Source organism: Vipera ursinii, assembly GCF_947247035.1.
Source record: "Vipera ursinii genome assembly, chromosome: 2".
NCBI lineage: Eukaryota > Metazoa > Chordata > Lepidosauria > Squamata > Viperidae > Vipera > Vipera ursinii.
Genome location: NC_139513.1, coordinates 56,249,992 through 56,269,954, shown reverse-complemented (window position 1 = coordinate 56,269,954; position 19,963 = coordinate 56,249,992). Strand labels below are relative to the sequence as shown.

The 19,963-nt window shown below is 38.8% G+C and overlaps 2 protein-coding genes across 6 annotated transcripts in view; both read left to right on the top strand.

Moving 5' to 3' along the window:
* Positions 1 to 13,411, top strand: part of FLNB (filamin B) — a 98,337-nt gene extending 84,926 nt beyond the window's left edge. For 3 of the 5 annotated variants that reach the window (XM_083354949.1, XM_083354948.1, XM_083354951.1), the window contains 6 exons: positions 46 to 161; positions 2,467 to 2,599; positions 4,499 to 4,675; positions 4,904 to 5,122; positions 5,696 to 5,899; positions 6,254 to 7,837. In XM_083354949.1, coding sequence (XP_083211075.1) covers positions 46 to 161; positions 2,467 to 2,599; positions 4,499 to 4,675; positions 4,904 to 5,122; positions 5,696 to 5,899; positions 6,254 to 6,441 — 1,037 coding nt within the window. In that variant the 3' untranslated portion in view covers positions 6,442 to 7,837. Of the gene's footprint in view, positions 1 to 45; positions 162 to 2,466; positions 2,600 to 4,498; positions 4,676 to 4,903; positions 5,123 to 5,695; positions 5,900 to 6,253; positions 7,838 to 10,374; positions 10,500 to 11,451; positions 11,609 to 13,272 lie in introns of those variants that run through there. The other 2 variants (XR_014491492.1, XM_083354950.1) reach the window with 2 other exon arrangements.
* On the top strand, positions 13,202 to 18,577 carry LOC310635731 (protein SPMIP1; the record flags this gene model as incomplete). The annotated part of the gene is made up of 2 exons (XM_083354952.1): positions 13,202 to 13,640; positions 18,216 to 18,577. The coding sequence occupies 2 exons, from the start codon at positions 13,202 to 13,204 to the stop codon at positions 18,332 to 18,334; spliced, it is 558 nt and encodes a 185-aa protein (XP_083211078.1). The 3' UTR covers positions 18,335 to 18,577.
* Between the last annotated feature and the right edge of the window lie 1,386 nt (positions 18,578 to 19,963).

Below are 19,963 nucleotides of genomic sequence, written 5' to 3'. Positions count from 1 at the left end.
TATTTGCTTTTCTAGTTTGCTTAATGAAGTTCTTGTGTCTTTCAGGTAACTATGAGGTGTCCATCAAATTTAATGATGAGCAAATTCCTGAAAGCCCGTACCTGGTTCCTGTGATAGCACCCTCCGATGATGCTCGTAGGCTTACTGTTATGAGCCTTCAGGTGAGACACAAGGAAATATCCCTGTAATTTACCACAGGCTGATTTCATCCTTGTTCTCAGTGCTCCTACCCTTCCTAGTGTTGCTTTTTTGGACAAAATCTTTCTGCTTGGAGAAAATAAGAGTTTTTAGTTAAGAAACAGTGTAGAGCAGAACATAGCTTGATCTACTTAGTGGATTAAGCTTTATATACATTGCTATTTACATTATTTTGCCACAAGACATTTTAGTGTAGGGAACCTAAAGTGGACAGTACTACTTGGCAGCAAGCAAGAAGGCTACATGAGTAAATCTACCATTACAGAGTAGTGCAAACTAATGATAAGTATGTTTTGAGAATGCAACAAGTAGGGCTCTAGAATGATTATAAAGCAGCAATTGACACTAGCGGCTTCATGAATCCTAGAAATTCATGGTTCAAATAGTCACCCAACATCAGCCAGAGGAAGAGTGGATTCCAGCTGTCATACAGTCAATCAAATGGCCTGAGAGAGACCACTTAGACCGCTGAGTCCACTGTTTAAGATGAAAGAAACACAGAAGATTTTACATTAACATTTGACCAGCTAGCATGAATAAATTATTGCTGCACTTTGAAGTAACTATGTTAAGTGACACAATCTTGTATTTAGTTAAATTAGGTATTGCTTGAGTAAACCACCTTGCAAATGTGTGCATTGATGCAGGTTTCTAGCTAAATCACACTAAAAATACTACAAGGATGTGAATTAGCTGCTATGGTATCGATGTTTTTCTTGTGTTTCATTTAAAGACTCCTGACAGAATGTGCACGTCAGCTGATTAAAACCCTGAAGAGGGAAATAAAGCTAAGTGGAAGGCAGGGGCAGTGAAACAAGAAATTGTCTTATAGAGCGAGTCTTTTGTATTTTGAACAGCTCTTGATTCACTTTTAATGCCTTATATGTATGTTTGCTCAATAAGCATTTATTTCTCTCTTGAGGGTAAAGCTGAAAATGAAATCTCAAGTAAGCTATGAACTGAGAGCAGAGCATTGCAGTTTAAAACCGTGGTGAAGTATCTAGACTTTCTTAGAGTCTAAGGCAAAAGTGGGCCATGGAGAAGTATGTAGTGTTAAGTGTTGCCCAACAGATACAGATTTACATATTCTTTTAGTTCCTTTTTCATAGTTCCAGGGATCCTCAAATACTGCATCTGTTCCCATGGTGGAAAGCATGATTTCCATGAAGAGAAAGCTGCAAGTATCATAATTCAACCATTATCTCATGCTGCTACTGGCAATATGTTAATTATATGTTAACCAACGTTAACATATAAAATATAATTTACATACTGACCGTATGTTAATTATATGTTAACAAATGTTAGAAATAATATATAAACAATATGTTTACAAAATTGAGACAATAAAAAAGCAAAGAAGGAAACAAAAAGACCAGAACATATCCCCAGCAGCCAAAACTCAGATAAGCAGAGATTAACACCAAACAAACAATGAAGCAGAAAACAATACCCTAATCAAAGAGACCCAGGGGAAGAACCACACCCACACCAATACTGGCAGGACAAGCAAATGTAAATAAACAAGGAGCAAACCCCACACCCAGTGGCATTGATGATGATACTTAGTTTGGTAATGAAATGTCTGCAAGCAAACAACCAAACTCAGTACCAAGGATTCTACAATATATTAATTGGCAAACCACACTATGGAAACTCAGATTTCCCACAGAAAACTAAATATTTCAGGAATTAAATTGCTGATTGCACCACTATTATGGAACAATTAGATGTCTGATACTAGTTTTTATGTCAGTATTCTAACTTCTAGACGTGCAGTGTCAATGTTCTGGCTAGTGTGTGTGATTAAAATAATTTAGAATAACTGAACTATCTCTTATTATCATTCTGTGTGGTCCAGTATTTTCTCTCAAGATTAGAATTAGCCCCTAAACAGAACTTGTGTGTTTATACTCAGAAGCACAGAGAGGACCTTACATGTTTCTGCCTAGTTATTCACTTCATGGAACAGTGAGTGACACTCCCTTAATTAAGTTACACAGGTAAGTAGTAAGCAGTCATGCCAGGGGTATTCAAGTATTTTACGGAACACAGAGTTACGTTTAGAATAAAATTGATAAATTCTCTAATATTTTTGAGAAATTCAGTACAATATAGTTTGAAGATAACCATGCTTTGTTTTTCTATTGCTTTTTAGGCAAACTGTCTTTTTATCTCTAGAAGTTGCAAAGTATTAATATATATTATGTTATATTCCATGTTAACCAAATGACAATGCCTGTGGTTAATCTTGACTTGCATTCTTAGGAATCTGGGTTAAAAATTAACCAGCCAGCAGCATTTGCTATAAGGCTTAATGGGGCAAAGGGCAAGATTGATGCTAAAGTGCACAGCCCCATTGGAGCAGTAGAAGAATGTCATGTTTCTGAGTTGGAGCCAGGTGAGAAACTGCACACAAGGTCTCAAAAAAACTCCAGCAATCTAGAACATAATAGCTAAATGTTATTAACCAACATCTCTCTCTATCCATCCTAACTTAGCAGAATGATGTGAATATAAAATTGGAAGAAAGAATAGTGTTTGCCATCTTAGCCTTACTCATTGAAATTTAATAAAAAAGAAAATGCAAGGCAGTATGCTGCTACTGCAACATCTCAAGTGATCTCTCTTTTTATCCTATTGTATTGTTGTTGCCTTTTAAAGATCTTCTAGTTATATCCTATTTGAAGAAGTTAGCCCCCATCTTAACTTAATGGAGGTTAATCCATTGTATAACTCTAAACACGTTTCCAGAATATTTGCCAGGTTAAATTACTGCTTTTCTAAGCATGGACAATATTCTAATATTTAGATGTATTCATTGTGGAATAAATGAATTTAATCTCTTTTACCTGTAATCAATGAGAGTCAGCTTTTACTGCCATTGGTGATTATATCTAGTCTCAAGAAAATAAACAGGTTGCAGCTGATCTGGTAGTAAAGCAGTGAAAACAGATTTAATTGTGACAAGTCGAGTATTCATAAATGCTAGTCAGTTCTGCCATCTGAACTGATCTAGGCTGATTTCAAATCAATGTTATCAATACATGCATGCACAAAATTTAATGATTGATTTTCTGAGTCAGTTCAGATCAGTTTTGTAGACTCATAATAAATTCTTCCTGAATGAATATCCCATTAGGAGCCTTTTCCTATATAGGTAATCCTTGACTTACAACCATTCATTTAGTGACTGTTCAAAGTGAGAAGGCCACTGAAAAAAGTAACTTATGACCGGTTTTCAGACTTATGACCATTGCAGCATCTCCATGGTCACATGATCAAAATTTGGGTGATTGGCATCTGGAATGGACTTACGACACTTGCAGTGTCCTGGGGTCACGTGATCATCTTTTGCAATCTTTCCAACTGGCTTCAGGCAAGCAAAGTCAATGGGGAAAGCCAGGTTCACTTAAGGACTGCATGATTCACTGAATAACTGCAGTGATTCGCTTAACAAGTGAAGCAAAAAAAAAGTTTGTAAAATGGGGCAAAACTCACAATTGCCTTGCTTAACAATGTAACTTTGAGCTCAATTGTGGTCATAAGTCGAAGACTACCTGCAGTAGGCAGAAGGATTAACTTTGAGGAACAGAACGAAGAGCCACTACCAAGACAACAATTAGATAAAAGAAATCTGAGTTGGGGCATAACCTGAGAAAACTCCCCTCCCTAGACCTCATGAAGTTAAAAGGGGAAATGCATTCAGACGCGCAAAGGTCTGTTACCATAATCTTATAATAAAAATAGTATTGGCCTGCATGACTTTGCTCATCTGATTTACTCTGAAAAGCTGAGAAAGATAGATCTCCTATTTCTGTTAGAATCTATATAATAAATTCAAGCTCACTACTCTCTTTAATAGATAGTTCCTAGATAATTCCCTTTGTTAGAAAATATTCACTCATCAGTAGCCACCAAGGAAACAAAGTTATTCTTGAGGTCTATAAAAACATGGTTTTCTGCATGCTTACTCAGGAGTAGATTTTACTGAATGTACTGATTCTTACTGGTACAAGTAGTCCTCAACTTGTGGTTGCGGTCGATGAGTACCTGTAGTTAGGCCTGTCTTGTGTTTCAGCTTCCTGTGACCCCGAGCCAGCCTTCCCCAACCTGGGCTCCTTCCAGCTGAATTGGGATTTTAAGATCCCACCAGCATGGCTTTTGGAATGCATGAAGTTCCAGTCTGAACTAACTGGGGGAGTGTACCAGGGTTGAGGAAAAGAGAAAGTTTGGAATATTAAATATTTCCCCCCCAGTATGAGCTTCTGAACTAATTATTTAATAATATTTGTTACAGATAAATACGCTGTCCGATTCATTCCACGGGAAAATGGCATTCATTCGATAGACGTGAAGTTCAATGGGAGCCATGTTGTAGGCAGTCCTTTCAAAATTAGAGTGGGGGAGCCAGGTCTTGCAGATAGTCCAGCTCTTGTTACTGCCTATGGACCAGGCCTGGAGAATGGCACAACAGGTAATTTCTTCCTTTAGATTGTTTTTGATTTAGATTTAATATTTGGTTTTTGCCTGAGTAAGATTATCTTTCATCTCATTTGCAAACACTGCCTTCTTGTTTACAACTGGAATTGCAGTGCTGATTAAGAAAAAAGCAAATTTGCAGCAGGATGGTGGCTTATTGCTACATGAACTGTATGGGTCTGCACTTGACGTCCATGCCTTTTATTTGTACTTTGCTTTCCAGGATTACAATCTATGTTTACTATAGACACTACAAAAGCTGGTCCCGGTACTCTTGCTGTTACAATTGAAGGGCCATCAAAGGTGAAAATGGATTGCCAAGAAGCTCCGGAGGGGTACAATGTAATGTATACACCGATGGCTCCGGGAAACTACTTGATTGGAATTAAATATGGAGGACCTAATCATATTGCTGGTAGTCCTTTCAGAGCAAAGGTGACAGGTAAGAATAATCACAATCATAATGGCTGGCTGTAATGGCCAACAAACCATAATGGTGAATTTATGGCTTGTCACATTTATGGCTTAGCCCTGTGTGTGAATAAGCCCAAAGTATATTGTATCAAAAGTATGAGTGGAAGGATTGTAAAATGAAGAAGATGGCCAGTAGGATTGTAGACTTGATTCACAACTGTTTTTATATAGCTATGAATTCTTGTGCAGAACATAAAGAGCCTTGGTGGAGCAGTGGGCTAATGCCTCCTTAAGTAACACCAGCTGCCTGCAATTAGTGCAGGTTCGCATCCCACCAGGCTCAAGGTTGACTCAGCCTTCCATCCTTCCGAGGTAGGTAAAATGAGGACCCAGATTGTTGGGGGCAATTAAGCTGACTTTGTAATAATGCCGCTTGGGGTGTGTGTGAAAGCCCTAATAAGCAGGCATATACATAGAATGAAGGCTACTGCTAAGCTTGTAAGCCGCCCTGAGTCTTCGGAGAAGGGCGGGATATAAATGGAATTAAAATAAAAATAAATAAATAAAATAATAAATAAATAAACATCTTGTGTTTTTTTAGGTCAGCGACTGGTCAGCCCTGGCATCTCAAATGAAACATCTTCTCTTATGGTGGAATCTGTGACTAGGTCAACCACAGATACCTTCTACAGAGGCATTCCCAAGTCATCGTCTGATACAAGCAAAATTCTTGCTAGGGGTGCAGGGCTGTCTAGAGCCTTCGTGGGCCAGAAAAATTCTTTCTCTGTGGATTGCAGCAAAGCAGGTAGTTTATTTTTGAAAGCATGAGCTCATTACTAATTTGACAGCTGTACCTAAGTTTTTAAGTTTGCTGAAAACTTTATAAATAAATGCTGATTATGTCTTTTTATGTCTCAGAGTGCCACTTTAACTGTCCTTGCTTGCTGGAAGTCAGATATTTGCTACAGCACAGTAAAAGGCCTATACGGTGATTGAGCAGTATTGATATTTCTCTTTAATACAGTAGTCACCGGGGTTGTTTGTGTTTATTTGGATTGGTACAATGTCTCTGCAGGAATGAAATACTGAAATTCTGTGATTTTCAATGATGCTAGGTATTGAATTCTGCTGTAACATTAACATCCTCTTTATGCTTTAGGTTCAAATATGCTGTTAGTTGGTGTCCATGGACCTACAACACCTTGTGAAGAAGTATCTGTGAAACACTTGGGAAATTACCAGTACAATGTAACGTATATTGTCAAGGAAAAAGGTGATTACCTACTAGCTGTGAAGTGGGGTGAAGAACACATTCCTGGAAGTCCTTTCCATGTTACTGTCCCATAAATTCCTCTTGCTTCTTCTCAAGGGAAACCTGCAATACTGTGAGCAGTCTTGTGACCAATGTATACAGATTACTTTTAATGAAACCCAAATTAAAATTGTTCTTTGCCTTAAGCATCTTTGATATGTTTTGTAAATTTATTGTCTGCTTTAGTTTGTACTGTTCTGAATCAAAACACAATCATGTAATAAATAAGGGCACTATAGTTTTTTTCTTTTTTCTTTTGGGTAGATTCTGGAATTAACATGTTAAACTGGATTTTATTTTGGATAAATTGGTATCTTAAACTACTGACTTGCAATACTTTCTGTTTTTCAATTGGAATCATTTCACTTTGCTGTAGAATATCACAATGACTGCTGTCAGTTAAAGTTCTTCTGTAAAGACATTAGATGAAAAACCTGGTACTTAATATGCCCTTATCTACTTGATATACTTTTTCACAGCTAATAGTGAAAAATGAAATTAGTGTTATCTTTAAACACTAAAACAGTTTGCATAATGGTTGACTGTTTACAATTGGGGAAAATTGATCTTTTTTCGTGAAGGAAACTATTAAACTATTCTGGAAGCCTTTATCACTGATGTTTTATGCAGGTTTGGTAAAGAATGGTGTAACTGTGATTGCCTTGAGCAATAGAATGCCAAATTAAGTTGATATTCTAGCAAAGATGCACATTGAGAGGTGCTTGAAGCTGTGACTGATTGTATGCAATCACCGTTATTCCAGCTGTTTGTGTATACAATAATCTTAGCTGGATAATTTCCTTTGGTAATGCCTCTTAATAATGAGGTGAAGACTAATCTAGGCAGTTGACTATTATGTGAAACTCTGAATATTTCTACTAATCAACAGTGCAAATTAAAATTGATTGAAAAAAATTAGTTCAAGGAGTTTATGAACAAATCCTCTTAAGTGTTTTTTTTTGGGGGGAGGGGGAACAAGGAAAGAACATTATGACCATTCTGGTTTTCAAAATGACAGAAAGTAAAATAAATAAATAAATCTTCCAAATATTGAACTAAATGGTTTTCAAAAGCCTCTGGTGCTTCCTCCCCCCCCCTTTAGCAGAGCTTTAAATGTGCTTGATGGATGAAGACACTTAATGGAAGTAATTTAGTTCTTTTCCTTCTGTTTAGCAAAAGATTTCTACTTGGTCAGCTTTATTTTTATAGTTTTATATCAATGCACTAAGCCTAAGCACAGCTTCTTGAAAAGGAAATGGAATAGCCAGATTTTTTTTAAAAAAAACTGGACTGTGTGCCTTAATGTGAAATGCTCACTACATTGTAAACTATCAGAAAAGCAAAATAAACTGGAATAAATGTAATATTGTATCTCATAACTTATTAAAAACCATGAATGTTTGCTTCAAGAAATAAAATGTGCATGTTAAAACAACCAAGATGAGTTTCTGCAATAATTAGTTTTCCCTTTTAACTTAATGTCAAATGGATAATATGACTTAACCTGAAATTTCCACAGGCAGAAATTAAATAGCATAGAGGAGTCAGATGCTTGGCAAAGCAAATTAGTTTTAAGTAAGGAGAAAAATTAGCAATATATGTAAAAGCAAAAACCATGATGTTGACCACGAGGGAAGAAAAGATATGAAAATCCATGCCAAGGCAATTCCTTTTTAAGCCAGCTGAAAGAGTACAAAGTCACATTTCCAAGAACGCTTCATCAGGCAATATGGTTAAAAAACAAGAGGAAAAGAAAGGGAAATAAAGCTTGCATTGATTTAGAATCCTGAAATACTGTGGTAGATATCTTGTTCTGCTCAAACCAGAGCCCAAAAGGCTTGCTTCTAGTGAGTAATTTAAAGACTGAAGTTTATACATGGACCAAAGATAGATAAAAGGCACTTAAGCTATAGAAACCACAGTCTTAAATGATGGTGCTGAGTTAATAAAAAGTAACGGACTATGAAACTAATGCTTTAGTTGGGAAAGTGAGCCAATCCGTATGGGAGTTGGATGCTACTACTACTACTACTACTCTGAATTGCTGTTTGTTTGCAACATGCATTCCACTATCACATTCAAGGCAGCCATAGTTTTGCTGGCTCTTGACAAAAGATGAGTGAAAATTGCATACTGGTAACAGCGCTATCCATCTCCAGATTGCATGGTGAGATCAAACATAAGCAGAAGAAAAAACATATTGTAAAATTTCAACCACTCCACATCCAACTTGATGTGTCAGATTATCAGAATTGATTTCCTTTAAAATCTAAAGGTCCCATCTCTCTTCAAAGACCATGTCAAGTTTCTGACGGAATGAGTTTTTCAAAGGACTCTGAGGCAATGATTACCTTAAAAGTCTTTTATTATCCCTATAACATCAGCAAATCTTGCTAAGAGAAGCTGGAGTCTGAATTCCCCTCCCCTTAGCACAATATGTTAAGCACAATTCTCCTCCTTTGCATTGCTGTCATAAATCACATTCTCCAATTAATTTGAAGGGTCAGTTTTCCCTTCTGTTAGACAACCCACCAAATTCTATTCTTCTCTTATTTCATAACAGCCTTGAGAGACATTCTTCCTCCTCCCTCCCAGCAATAACTAATCCTAGCTTTAACAGTAACACACAAGTTTAACATATGAAATAGCTGCTTCTTCATCTTTTGTCAAAGCAAGAACATTCGATGTTAGCAGTGTTGACAGGCCATCCTCATGGAGTGGACAAGACAATTTTTTTTGTACTCCAACCAAGCCCAATAAAATTTGGTTTCATTCAAGACTGGCCAGAAATTCACTTTGGATTTAACTTTTCACATGGAAATAAATATGAAGCAAGAAATTCTGAGTTTGGTAGTTCATGAATGAATATTATTATTTAGCATAAGAGAAGAACATGACAAGAGAAGTAAACATATATACACAGTCCGTGTAATTATAAGTAAAGTTGCTATGAGGGTATAACAGTGGCCTCATAACTGGATATCTAGTTCAAATATCCAGGTGATCGCCTCTGACAGATAAAATCAGCTTTTCAGACAGAGAAGATTTTCCATCAGCAATTCACTATTGGGTTTACTTCACACTAATGCATTGTTTAACCAAGTTTTGTTATACAAGCCTCTATTGGCTGAATTTACACATTGAACTAAAGCACGGGTATCAAACTCGCGATGTCACGTCACGTGTCACGACATATTGTGACTTTTTTCCCATTCCCGGCAATGGGGTGGGTGCGGTTTTGGCATGATGCCTCCAGCCTGCGGGACGGTAGTTTGACACCCCTGAACTAAACCATAAATTGTGACATACAAATCCTAGTGGTTGAAGTCACACAAAATAGCCAAAGTCAAAACCATCATGTTATATGTTAATGTATTGCTTGTCCTATTCTGATAACTATATGTACTAGCGTGCCTCTAGCAAATTTCCCAAGACCTAAACAACAGTTCCTCCAGCCAGAAGGGCACCATTTTCTATAAAAGTCTTCAAGCATCAAATACATTTATGATAATGGGTTTACATGAGAGCTGGTCTATTAAACCAAAATCTAAAAATTCTCATTGCTTTCTATGCTTGGTCTCTTTCTTCAGTAGTAGACTACTGAAGTGGCATCTTCAGGGTAACAGATACCCCAAACCCCAAACCAGATAAACTTAAGCAGAAGCAAAAGACAGCAATCTAATTCTTTTGAATATATTAGTTTGCCAGAGGAGATACTTATTTCCTGAATGAGCAGGAAAAAAATGTCTTTATTTAGATCAAGAACAGGTGCTCTCCTTTTGTTCTCCAACTGCTAATCATTTGCTTCCAATTTGTTTTGTTTTGTTTTGGATGACTTCAAAAAACTGGGGAGTATATACAGAGTATAAATTCTGTAGTATCTCCAACAGGCCTTAGTGAATTAGTGGGAGCTATGTACATATGCATAAGGATGAGTGTTACGACACTGTTTGTTTGTTTCATCTCAGAATGGTGTTCCTTCCTGTAATGACTCGTATCTAGACTTTTAAAAATTTCCTGCACTGCACTACAGAGGAATCTCTAATTTTCAAGACTGAGCCGAATTAAAAGACATGTGAATAAGAAATGGAAGGTGGGTGTAATTGCTTAGGAGGTGTACCAACAAACACCTAATATCTACAGAGAAAAAGTTAAAGTGCAGAAGGAACTTTTATTAGAAAAAGGGAACAAAAGCAATAAAAGGGCTCTTTTTAAAATTATTAATTCCATCAGTACAATAAGAATAAAATTGTAAGTCCACTGTTTGGATAAATTGTAGGATGGTTAACAGTTGATAGGGCAGAGATCCTCAACTTTGCTACTCTGTTTCCCTGGAAATAAGATCCAGTCTTATATTTTTGTTGGCATCAAAAGACGCCGTCGGCCCCTGTGCGCTTGCTGCCTCCTGTGCTGGCCATGGCCACCCTCCCGGTTTATTTTTTGGGGTAGGGCTTATATTAGGAGCATGCTAAAAAAAATCAGGCTAGGGCTTATTTTCTGGATGGGTCTTATTATTGGGAAACACTGTATATTTTCTCCCCAAAAGGAATTGTTTTAAAATACATTTAAACAAAACAATTGACACAAGGAGGGAGTTTGCAACCCAAACGAAACAGGGATGGTAGAGCATATTCAGTATCGTGAATGAATTTAAATCACCAATTGGATCTGAAAACGTGAAGCTTCAGTTAATTATCTCACAGACTCTTTCTGTGAAGTCATGGAGGAAAAACTTAAACCCAAAGAACTGGTGAAGACAAATGTTCTTACACCCTTCCTGGTAGACTATTCCAAGAAATCAACTCCACAGGTAGTCTATAACTACTTTTATTGAGATTGGCTACAATAACAAGAACCTTGCAAGTCTGATTATGCTGTCTTCCTCCTCCTCCTTATAGTTCACTGAATTTGGGAGGTTTCTCCCTGAACCACTTCCAGATGGTATCTGGATATTTCTGGACTTAAAAAAATGCTTAGTCCCAAATGTCTAGGGAACAGAGCCTGCGTATGTTTGCCAAGGTAACCTTCCTTACTCTCTACAACAGGGGTGTCAAACTGCCAGCCCGCAGGCCAGATGCGTCACGTGGAAGCTGCACCCACCCCATTGCCAGCAATGGCAAAACAGTCCCGATACGTTGTGCGATGTCACGTGATGTCGCGGGTTTGACATGTTTGCTCTACAATATTGGAGTATGTACAGAGGTGAGTAATCAATAAAGGATCTGGAGCAGATAACTCATGAAAAATTACCAAAAGAATTAGGTACATTTAACCTGGACAGCTTGTGATATGGCAGCTGTCGTGTATCTAAAGTGCTTTTATGTGGAAGTAGAACAATTAGGTGTTACAAGGAATAGGACAAGAAACTATAGGTCTGAATTACAAAGAGGTAGACTTTAAACATTAGGGGGAAAAAAATCTTAATAATAAGAGCTGTCCAACAGGAGATTAACTTAATAGTGGTGCAGTCTCCTTCAGGCAGATATTGATCTTATGGTAGAAGTAATACGTATGACAAAAATTATTTTCCCCTACTTTCAGCAGTGGGGGCAGGGGGATAAAAATATTCATTTTCTCTAGCCTGGTTTAGCATTATGACATGTTTTCTAATATAACATGAAAATTATATATAGCTACCACAAACTGTGGCATTCTGTTTGCCATGCCATGCTAAAGCACAAGACTTAATTAGAGGTTGTGGCTCAAATTATTCCCTCCTCATTTTTATTAGTTTGCTCACCATGTATTCCTTGAAACTAGAGTGTGTGTGGGGGGGTATTCGGTATTAGTCTTTTAAAGTCACAGTTTACCTCCTGAAAACAAAACACTCTCATTTCTCAAAGGGTGCAGTGGGTCTTCCACTGAGTGATGAAGCCTTACAGAAGGAAAGTGCATAGTTGTTCTCGAGTCTTTCCTTTCATTAGCCTTCTTTCTCCCCTTCTCACTCCCTACCCCATGTTCTTGGCTGAATTCTGGTTGGACTCAGATTCATGATTGCAAAAGGCAACCATTCAAATGCACACTAAAAGGCAAACAAGAGATTTATCAGTTCCAGATTTAGGACGTGGGCTGGTACATGTCTTGGAGAAGGTGTACCTTTGCTACTACAAAGGGGGATGGACTGAAAAAGCTGCTTTTTAAAAGGTTGTGGAATAAAAAACAACAACAGTTGAGATGCCCTTGTTTTGTAAGGCTGAACAAGAGGCAGTTTTGCTCTTTCAGGGAGAAAAACACTCTCCACACAGGATAGTTAGCAAATGCAACATTTTGCGGCTTCTGCTGACAACCATTTACATTTTCCCTGGGCTAGTTCCAATACAACTTAAAACCAAGGAAAATATATATTTGGCAAATCCATTGCTTACTCTTTGTGTGTGTGTGTGTGTGTGTGAGAGAGAGAGAGAGAGAGAGAGACAGAGACAGAGACAGAGACAGAGACAGAGACAGAGACAGAGACAGAGACAGAGAGAGGAAGAGAGAGAGAATATGTGTGTACACATTGACAGACACAAATGTTCAAGGAGATTCCTTTGTTGTTTCACTTTGGTTTACAACCCCTGCGCATATTGTCAGTGGCCCATTGACATCTCTCTCCTTCCATGCACAGACAGCCTTAATGCAACAATAGCCTAGCAACAGTAGCAGGAAAATGAGGCAAACCATTGGCCTGTAATTTGAGCCTGGCTTCACAGACCCTTTTGTGCCTGTTTCCTTGGACACCAGAAGCAGGAAGTGATAAGTTATACCAAACATCTCCAAGAATCCTGCACCAGTGCTCGGCTTTTCTTGCAGGCTATGAGGGGCCTACTAACTAGTCAGGAACAGGATGGCTGGAGGGAACTGGTTAACAAGGAGGTTTTCTGCAGGGCCAGTTGGAAGGCAAAATACGGACAAAAATACCCCCAGCGCCTGCCCAATTATGGCATCTCCAGGCAAAAGTGTTTGCTGCCTGTCATCCACCTTCCCAAGGAGCACTCAAGCTCTAGAAAGCGAGAAGGAACTCCCCAAAAGGAAGACCGGCAGGAGCCAGCAGAAGAGAAGGTTGGGCTGAGTCTTCAGGAGCCTCTTCCAGAGATGAGGGTCCCAACCCCAGAGACCACACAGCTGCTATACAAGGGCTTCTCCCATGAAGGCAAAGGGAGGCAGCAGTACCTCAAAGAGAGAATGATGAAGTCTCCTGAAGAAAAATTTTGCTACCCAGTGCTGTCTTCATGGGAGTATGGTTGGCGCTTAGGTAAGCAGAACCCAACTGCTGGTTCCCCACTCTGATGCTTCCAACGGGAGAGGTTATGGAGATGCTGTAAGGGCACCCAGTTTATGGATGGCAATACAACCACAGTCCCTAAGATTTCACACCCCCTTTACTAAACAAAAGAGTCTTTTCCCCATTTGTTCCCATGACATCTCCTTCCTCTCATTTCCCACCAGCTAGCCAAGCTTAGCTAGATTGGAATTCAAGTAGCATTTCCCCATTATTCCAACAGTATTGAAGGGCAGCCTCAAGGTGTGTAAAATTTTGGTCAGCCATGGAAGGTAGTCAGTGACTATAGGGACAGAGAAGAGTGGTGGGAAAATAGTGGTAGATATTGGTAATGGGTGCAGCAAATTTCATGAAGGTACTGATTTCCACTGACTCAGTGGTGGATAGAGAGCCATTCAACTCAACCAAGGAAAAGGAATCTCTACGCACTGGCCAGGGTATATCACAGCATATTTAGCTGCATTTAGGTGCAGCAGAGCAGGCATCTCCTATGCAACCTTCCTCGCATTCCTTCCTCCCTGAGTTATTCCTGTTCTGGCTACCCATCTCCTACACCACCATCTGGATTTGTAAAAAGTTGCCCTCTACCTCACTGACCCTCCTTCTTTCTTCTTTCTCCTCTTCCTTCATGTTTGCTTCATTCTCCTGTCTTATCAGGACTCGAAATCTCAGTTTCCCAGCATTGGACTGTGCCTGAATCAAAGGCAGCATATAAATCTACCTAATAAATACAGACCACCCTTTGATAGAGCAAAGGATAGAGAATCTTCTAATTTGCCTGGAGTTTTGCTTTCCAAATCTGGGAGTATTAATAAAAAAAATCCAGAAATCTCACATATAGTTAGAAGGGGAGAGAAAGAGGAGAAGATAGACCCAGTTGTGTATATGTAAAATAAAAAGTTATATAAGACGAGGAGGTGGAAAGAAACAGGCTGTGTGGGTCATGGAAAGCTAAGCTAAGCTTGTAAGCCGCCCTGAGTCTTCGGAGAAGGGCGGGATATAAATGGAATTTAAAAAAAAAAGGTTTGCTGCTTAACTGAAACTGATTGTAAAGGCAAAGGTGCATCACTACATTTTGCTCAGGGACATAATGATATTTTTTGCTAAAACATTAGCTAGCTTATCTAAGATATCAAAGCAAAAGATTCCATTTAACACAGAATGCCAAAAAGAGCCCACATTCATAACTAGGAGTGTGCAGAAAACCATCAGTTACTGTGATGGGGACATGAGCTGCAAGGAAAACTGCTTTTGAAAAGTTGGCTGGACTACAGAGAGCTGCAGAGAACTGGTCACTGCAGGCTTGAAGACTATGTATCTATAGTTGTTTTGTTACTCGGAGATGCATGTAGTTGTAAAACCTCACTCTTCATTAATGTCTTCCTCTCCTAGGATATTTTAGTAGTTGCCCTTGCCCTGTGGCTCCAACCAGCCTATCCAGTGCTAGCCAAAGCCCAGTTGCACTGCTACCCCCTCCCTACCACTCTTCCACCTGTTAGGATCTAGGTGGGGCTGGGAGGTGTCCTGCTGGGCTTCCCAGGTCTTCTTTTCAAGGGATCCACTATTAGTGATCCCTGCAAGAGTAGCACTACACAAATACCGCCCTCCCAATCCTATTTGCTGCCTCCAGGGGGAGAATGGCTGTCAGGAGTGCCAGCAAGTGGTCAACACTGTGGGTGTAGACTTGGACAAAGCTTCTGAAGTGAAGTGTCTCAACAAAGATTCTTGAGATTTATTATGATTGGGAGCAAGGTTAAGATAATGGTAAGTGGCCTAAAGCACAGGAAACAGAACATGGGAAAATGTATTACTTGAGGAAGTTCGATTATTCTCATATGATGGATTTTTTTGTCATTGAAATGGAGGCAATAGATGTATGGAGGGAAGAGAACAAAGTCTCATTTTAGAATAAAATTAATTTCTTTCTCTGTCAAAAAAATGTACATCTTCCTCACTCTGAAGAAGAAATTTGTTGTTGTTGAATTAATACTGTGTTAATTTTTGACGTAGTGTCCCTTCTAGATACACTCTGTATTTAATATGATTAAGTTCAGATTTAATGGAATTCTATTTTGAATGATCAGTTTGTTTGATAAGAATCCATCTTCGGTGTTAATTTAGGTGTTAACTAAGGGGTGGGAATTCCAAACCTATTTTTTTTTTGCATTGGGTCTACATTCCTTAAATATGCCACAGGCAAATCTTTTCCTAATTTGATAATTTCCAGGGTTTTTAGGATTAGGATTTAAAGAGGTTGGCATTATAAAGGCATATAGATAAATACAAAATAACTACTTTGCCCATGGATCAGGTCAAAGTGATACATTTGCTTATTTATCTTCTGAACTTCGCTTTATTGTAATTTGGAGTCATTTTGCTAGTTTATACACAGAAATCAGAACAGCTCTGTGTGTAGGGTAATGGTGGCATGACCACCACTACTGGAGTCAGGTGGCTTTATATATTGCTAAAATAAATAAAGTACTCTAAATATGTTGTTTGTTTTTTGACCATAAAATTTTCTATAAAGTTAAGTTGGTGTACACCAGGGTTCCTCAATGTTACCAACTTTAATAATTTTCCAGCTGGCTAGGGAATTTTGGAAGTTGAAGTCCAACATCTTAAAGTTCAACATCTTAAAGTTGCTAAGATAAGAAAATCCTGGTCTAGATCTTCCCTAAGCTGATGCTCCCCAGATGTCTTGAGTTTACAACTGACAGAAATCTCAGCTGGGAATTCCTGGAATATCTGGAAAGCAACTGGTTGTGTACGGAAGGTCTGGGAACCCACACATCATATCCTTCTGAAGTTGTTTTTAGACTTGTTCGAGATTTGCTGGCCAATTTGGCATTGCTAAGAGAAAGAATTATGCTTGCTCAGCTAACCACTCACCATAAATTCATTTTTAATGATGGCATCTGAATAAAGTTCCAGTACATTCAATGGAGTCGTAAGGCCTAAGTATACATCTGTTTTATCATGTCAGGAAGCTGATGACATATTTAACTTTATCTTTTCTTGTCAGCTAATGAATCATGGTTGTTTTACAATGGAAACTGGACATTATGTCATTTAACAAGTGGTTTTCTGCTCAACATTATTCAGACAAGTTTACCTTGATAACTACAATTGCAGTCTCTACAGCTCTAAATGTAAAGATTTCTGTCTGAAAATGCAAGAAAAAATGATTTTCTGCTGTTATAGAGGTGGACATTGAGGTTTCTTCCACAAATGCTTTTTATTTTGTTCACCAACCCTTTCCTTTGGTTTCTCTTCAAATTGTAATTATCTTATGCCTTATATAAGTTCTGTTCTTTATAGTGGGTTGTTTTGTGCATTATTGTTTTACAAGCCATATTTTGCTCAGCGACAGCTATAAAACAGTAGATCCTTAGGCAATTCAAACGTATTCAAATTGAGCAACCAACAAAACGGGATTCCTCTTCCTTGTCAGATAAGAGGAAACCATGGTTACTTGCTAATTGTAAGCATGCACAGATGTCTGTACTGGAGCTTTGAGCAGAATAGGTCATCACTCTTTGCAGCTATAGGTGATGATCTCACAAGCAATCTGTCTTTCAGGGCAAATAAATCCCTGGTGCAGATTTCATCATGTCAGGAAATGGATGACATGTCTACTGTTATCTTGCCTTACCAGATGATGAATTGTGTTTGTTGTGCTGAGGGATCTGAACATTGCGTCATTTGGCAGTTTGAATTCTGTTAAAAATTATTCAAGAAAGTACCTTTCCAAGGAAGCTGTGGCTACGGCATTATGTTATGTACAGATGTGGTGGTTGGTGGTTTCTATTCAAACATACCTCAGCAAACATTAAGAAGAAACCTTCTCTGTCTCATCTATCTGTATATCTATCTATCTATCTATCTACAGTATCTATCTATCTATCTATCTATCTATCTATCTATCTATCTATCTATCTATCTATCTATCTATCTATCTCTCTATCGTTGCTATACCAAAAGCCATCAATGTGTATAAGTTAACGCATAACAAAATAAAACAGCAAGCTTCTGAGTACTGCCAAGCAACTAGATCATCCTTGCTTAGTAGATGTGGGATTAATTGCTAGTTTTTATTAGTTTTCCAGTTTACCTTCTGATGACTGTTGGTTATAGCCTGGTGCCTGTCACCTTGCTGATGTTAAGCCCCTCCCCTCCCTTGCTGCCTCCCCTATCACAATGGTGGTATTTGCGGGTTCCAGCTTCTTTCATTAGAATGACTACAGCAGTGTTGTACATTTAAAAGGGGGGCGGGGCTTCCACTGCAATGCCATAATGCTGCTTCTTTTGGTTTGATCTCCTTGGCCTCCCCAGCCACATGGACAGAGGCTAACCTTAAAGAAGATTGACAGTGTATAGAGCAATAACAACAAAGCGCATGGATACCTTTTTATTCTGCTTTGAAGGACATGCTTTTTCTTTTAATATTTACATGCCCATCTTGTTTTTAATTTAAAAAGAGTAAAATATTAAGACGACCACCCCTATTTGTCTTGTTAATATATCTCAACTTCACCTTTATTTCAGGGGATGCCATTAAGGACATCAGGGCACCAGTTCACAGAAAATCTTGCATTGTAAAGGGTACTTTCTACTTCAAAAATGGGATCTTCTATACTCCATCCAAAACTGACAAATTAGCATGAATACTGGCTGAAAAAAAGAAAAAAATGTTCCACTATGTTGCTATATGCTTGCTGTGATATTAAATGAGAAGCCCTACATGAACTGGATCCAGATTTAATCTATTTAATCTATTTAAACCAGCGAGGTCCAAATGAATCACGTTCTCTAGGTCAACCTTTCAAATACCAAGGGCAAAAAATAGAGGGTTTTTTAAATGTACGAAGAAACAAAGAAACGAATAAACAAAACATATGCACAGCAACCCCCCCAACTCCCATAATGAGTTTTTCAGTTGCAGCTTCCATTGTCTTTATGAAACTAGGGAAACATTGTCAATGTCAGGATAGTGTCAGGATTATGTTCTGCAAGTTGACAAGACAATCATTTACAAAGGAAAGAGCTTAAATCTTCCAGGGCCCAGTCCCCATTAGAGCCAAAAGAGGACCGGGGGGTGGGGGGGTGGATGAAAAAATCAGGGAAGAGACTGAAGGGTTAAAATTGGCAGAATCTGTAAACTACTTGAGCTCTATTCTATGAGCCCCAGAGGTCAAGAATGAAAGGCATGAGCAAGCTGGAGGGTGAACCTTGGGTGTCCTAGAAAGTGATTTTCAGATCTACCTTTCCCCGCTCTGGGGAAGAAATGAGACACCCCTTGTTCTGAACTGATGGTCCCCTGTGGATCCCAGATACTTCATTCAAGACAGGGGAACAAAAGCCCTGTTGTTGCCACTTGTGCACATGAGAATGCGAGAGGGAAAGCAAGCTAGCATGGGTGCTCATGCTATGCAAAGAGCACAGGTATGCTTGGCAAAGCTGATTCCACACTTAGCAGATATAATTTACAGGAAACCTGAGAATCTCACGCTCAGAAGGTGCTTCCTGAAGCCAAGAAAAATGGCATTGCAGCCATCAGCTTATATTACACAAAGGGAAAAAACAGCCCAACCTATTAAAAGCAGTACCGCAAAAAACAGATTAGAAACACAAGTTAAGATAGGCAAGAAAATGGTAAGTGAGCACCTGTCCAGCCTAGATGAGTTCAAATCACCAGGAGCAGATGGCTTACGCTCCCAAGGTTCTCAAGGAACTGGCAGATGTGATCTCAGAATCATTGGACTATATCTTTCAAAGATCCTGGAGCACTGGGGAACTATCAGAGGACTGGAAGGGAGCTGATGTAGTTCCCATCTTCAAAAAAGGAGAAAAAAATGGATCCAGGAAATTACAGACCTATCAGCCTAAACTCAATACCTGGGAAGATCATGCTAGAGAAATCTTATTGCATTCTTTGACCAAGTGACAAAATTAGAGGACCAGAGGAATGCTGTGGATATAATTTATTTGGACTTCAGTAAGATATTTGATAAAGTAGATCACAACCTACTACTCAATAAGATAGAAAAATGTGGGTTAGACAGAATCACCACCAGATGGATTCGTTGCTGGCTGACTGGCTGCACTCAGTGTGTAGTTCTCAATGAAACTGCATCTATATGGAGGGAAGTGAGTAGTGGGGTGCCCCAAGGCTCTGTTCTGGTCCCAGTGCTCTTCAACATCTTCATCAACGATTTGGATGAGGAGATAGATGGGGAACTCATCAAATTTGCAGACGACACCAAGCTGGCAGGAATAGCCAATACTCCAAAAGA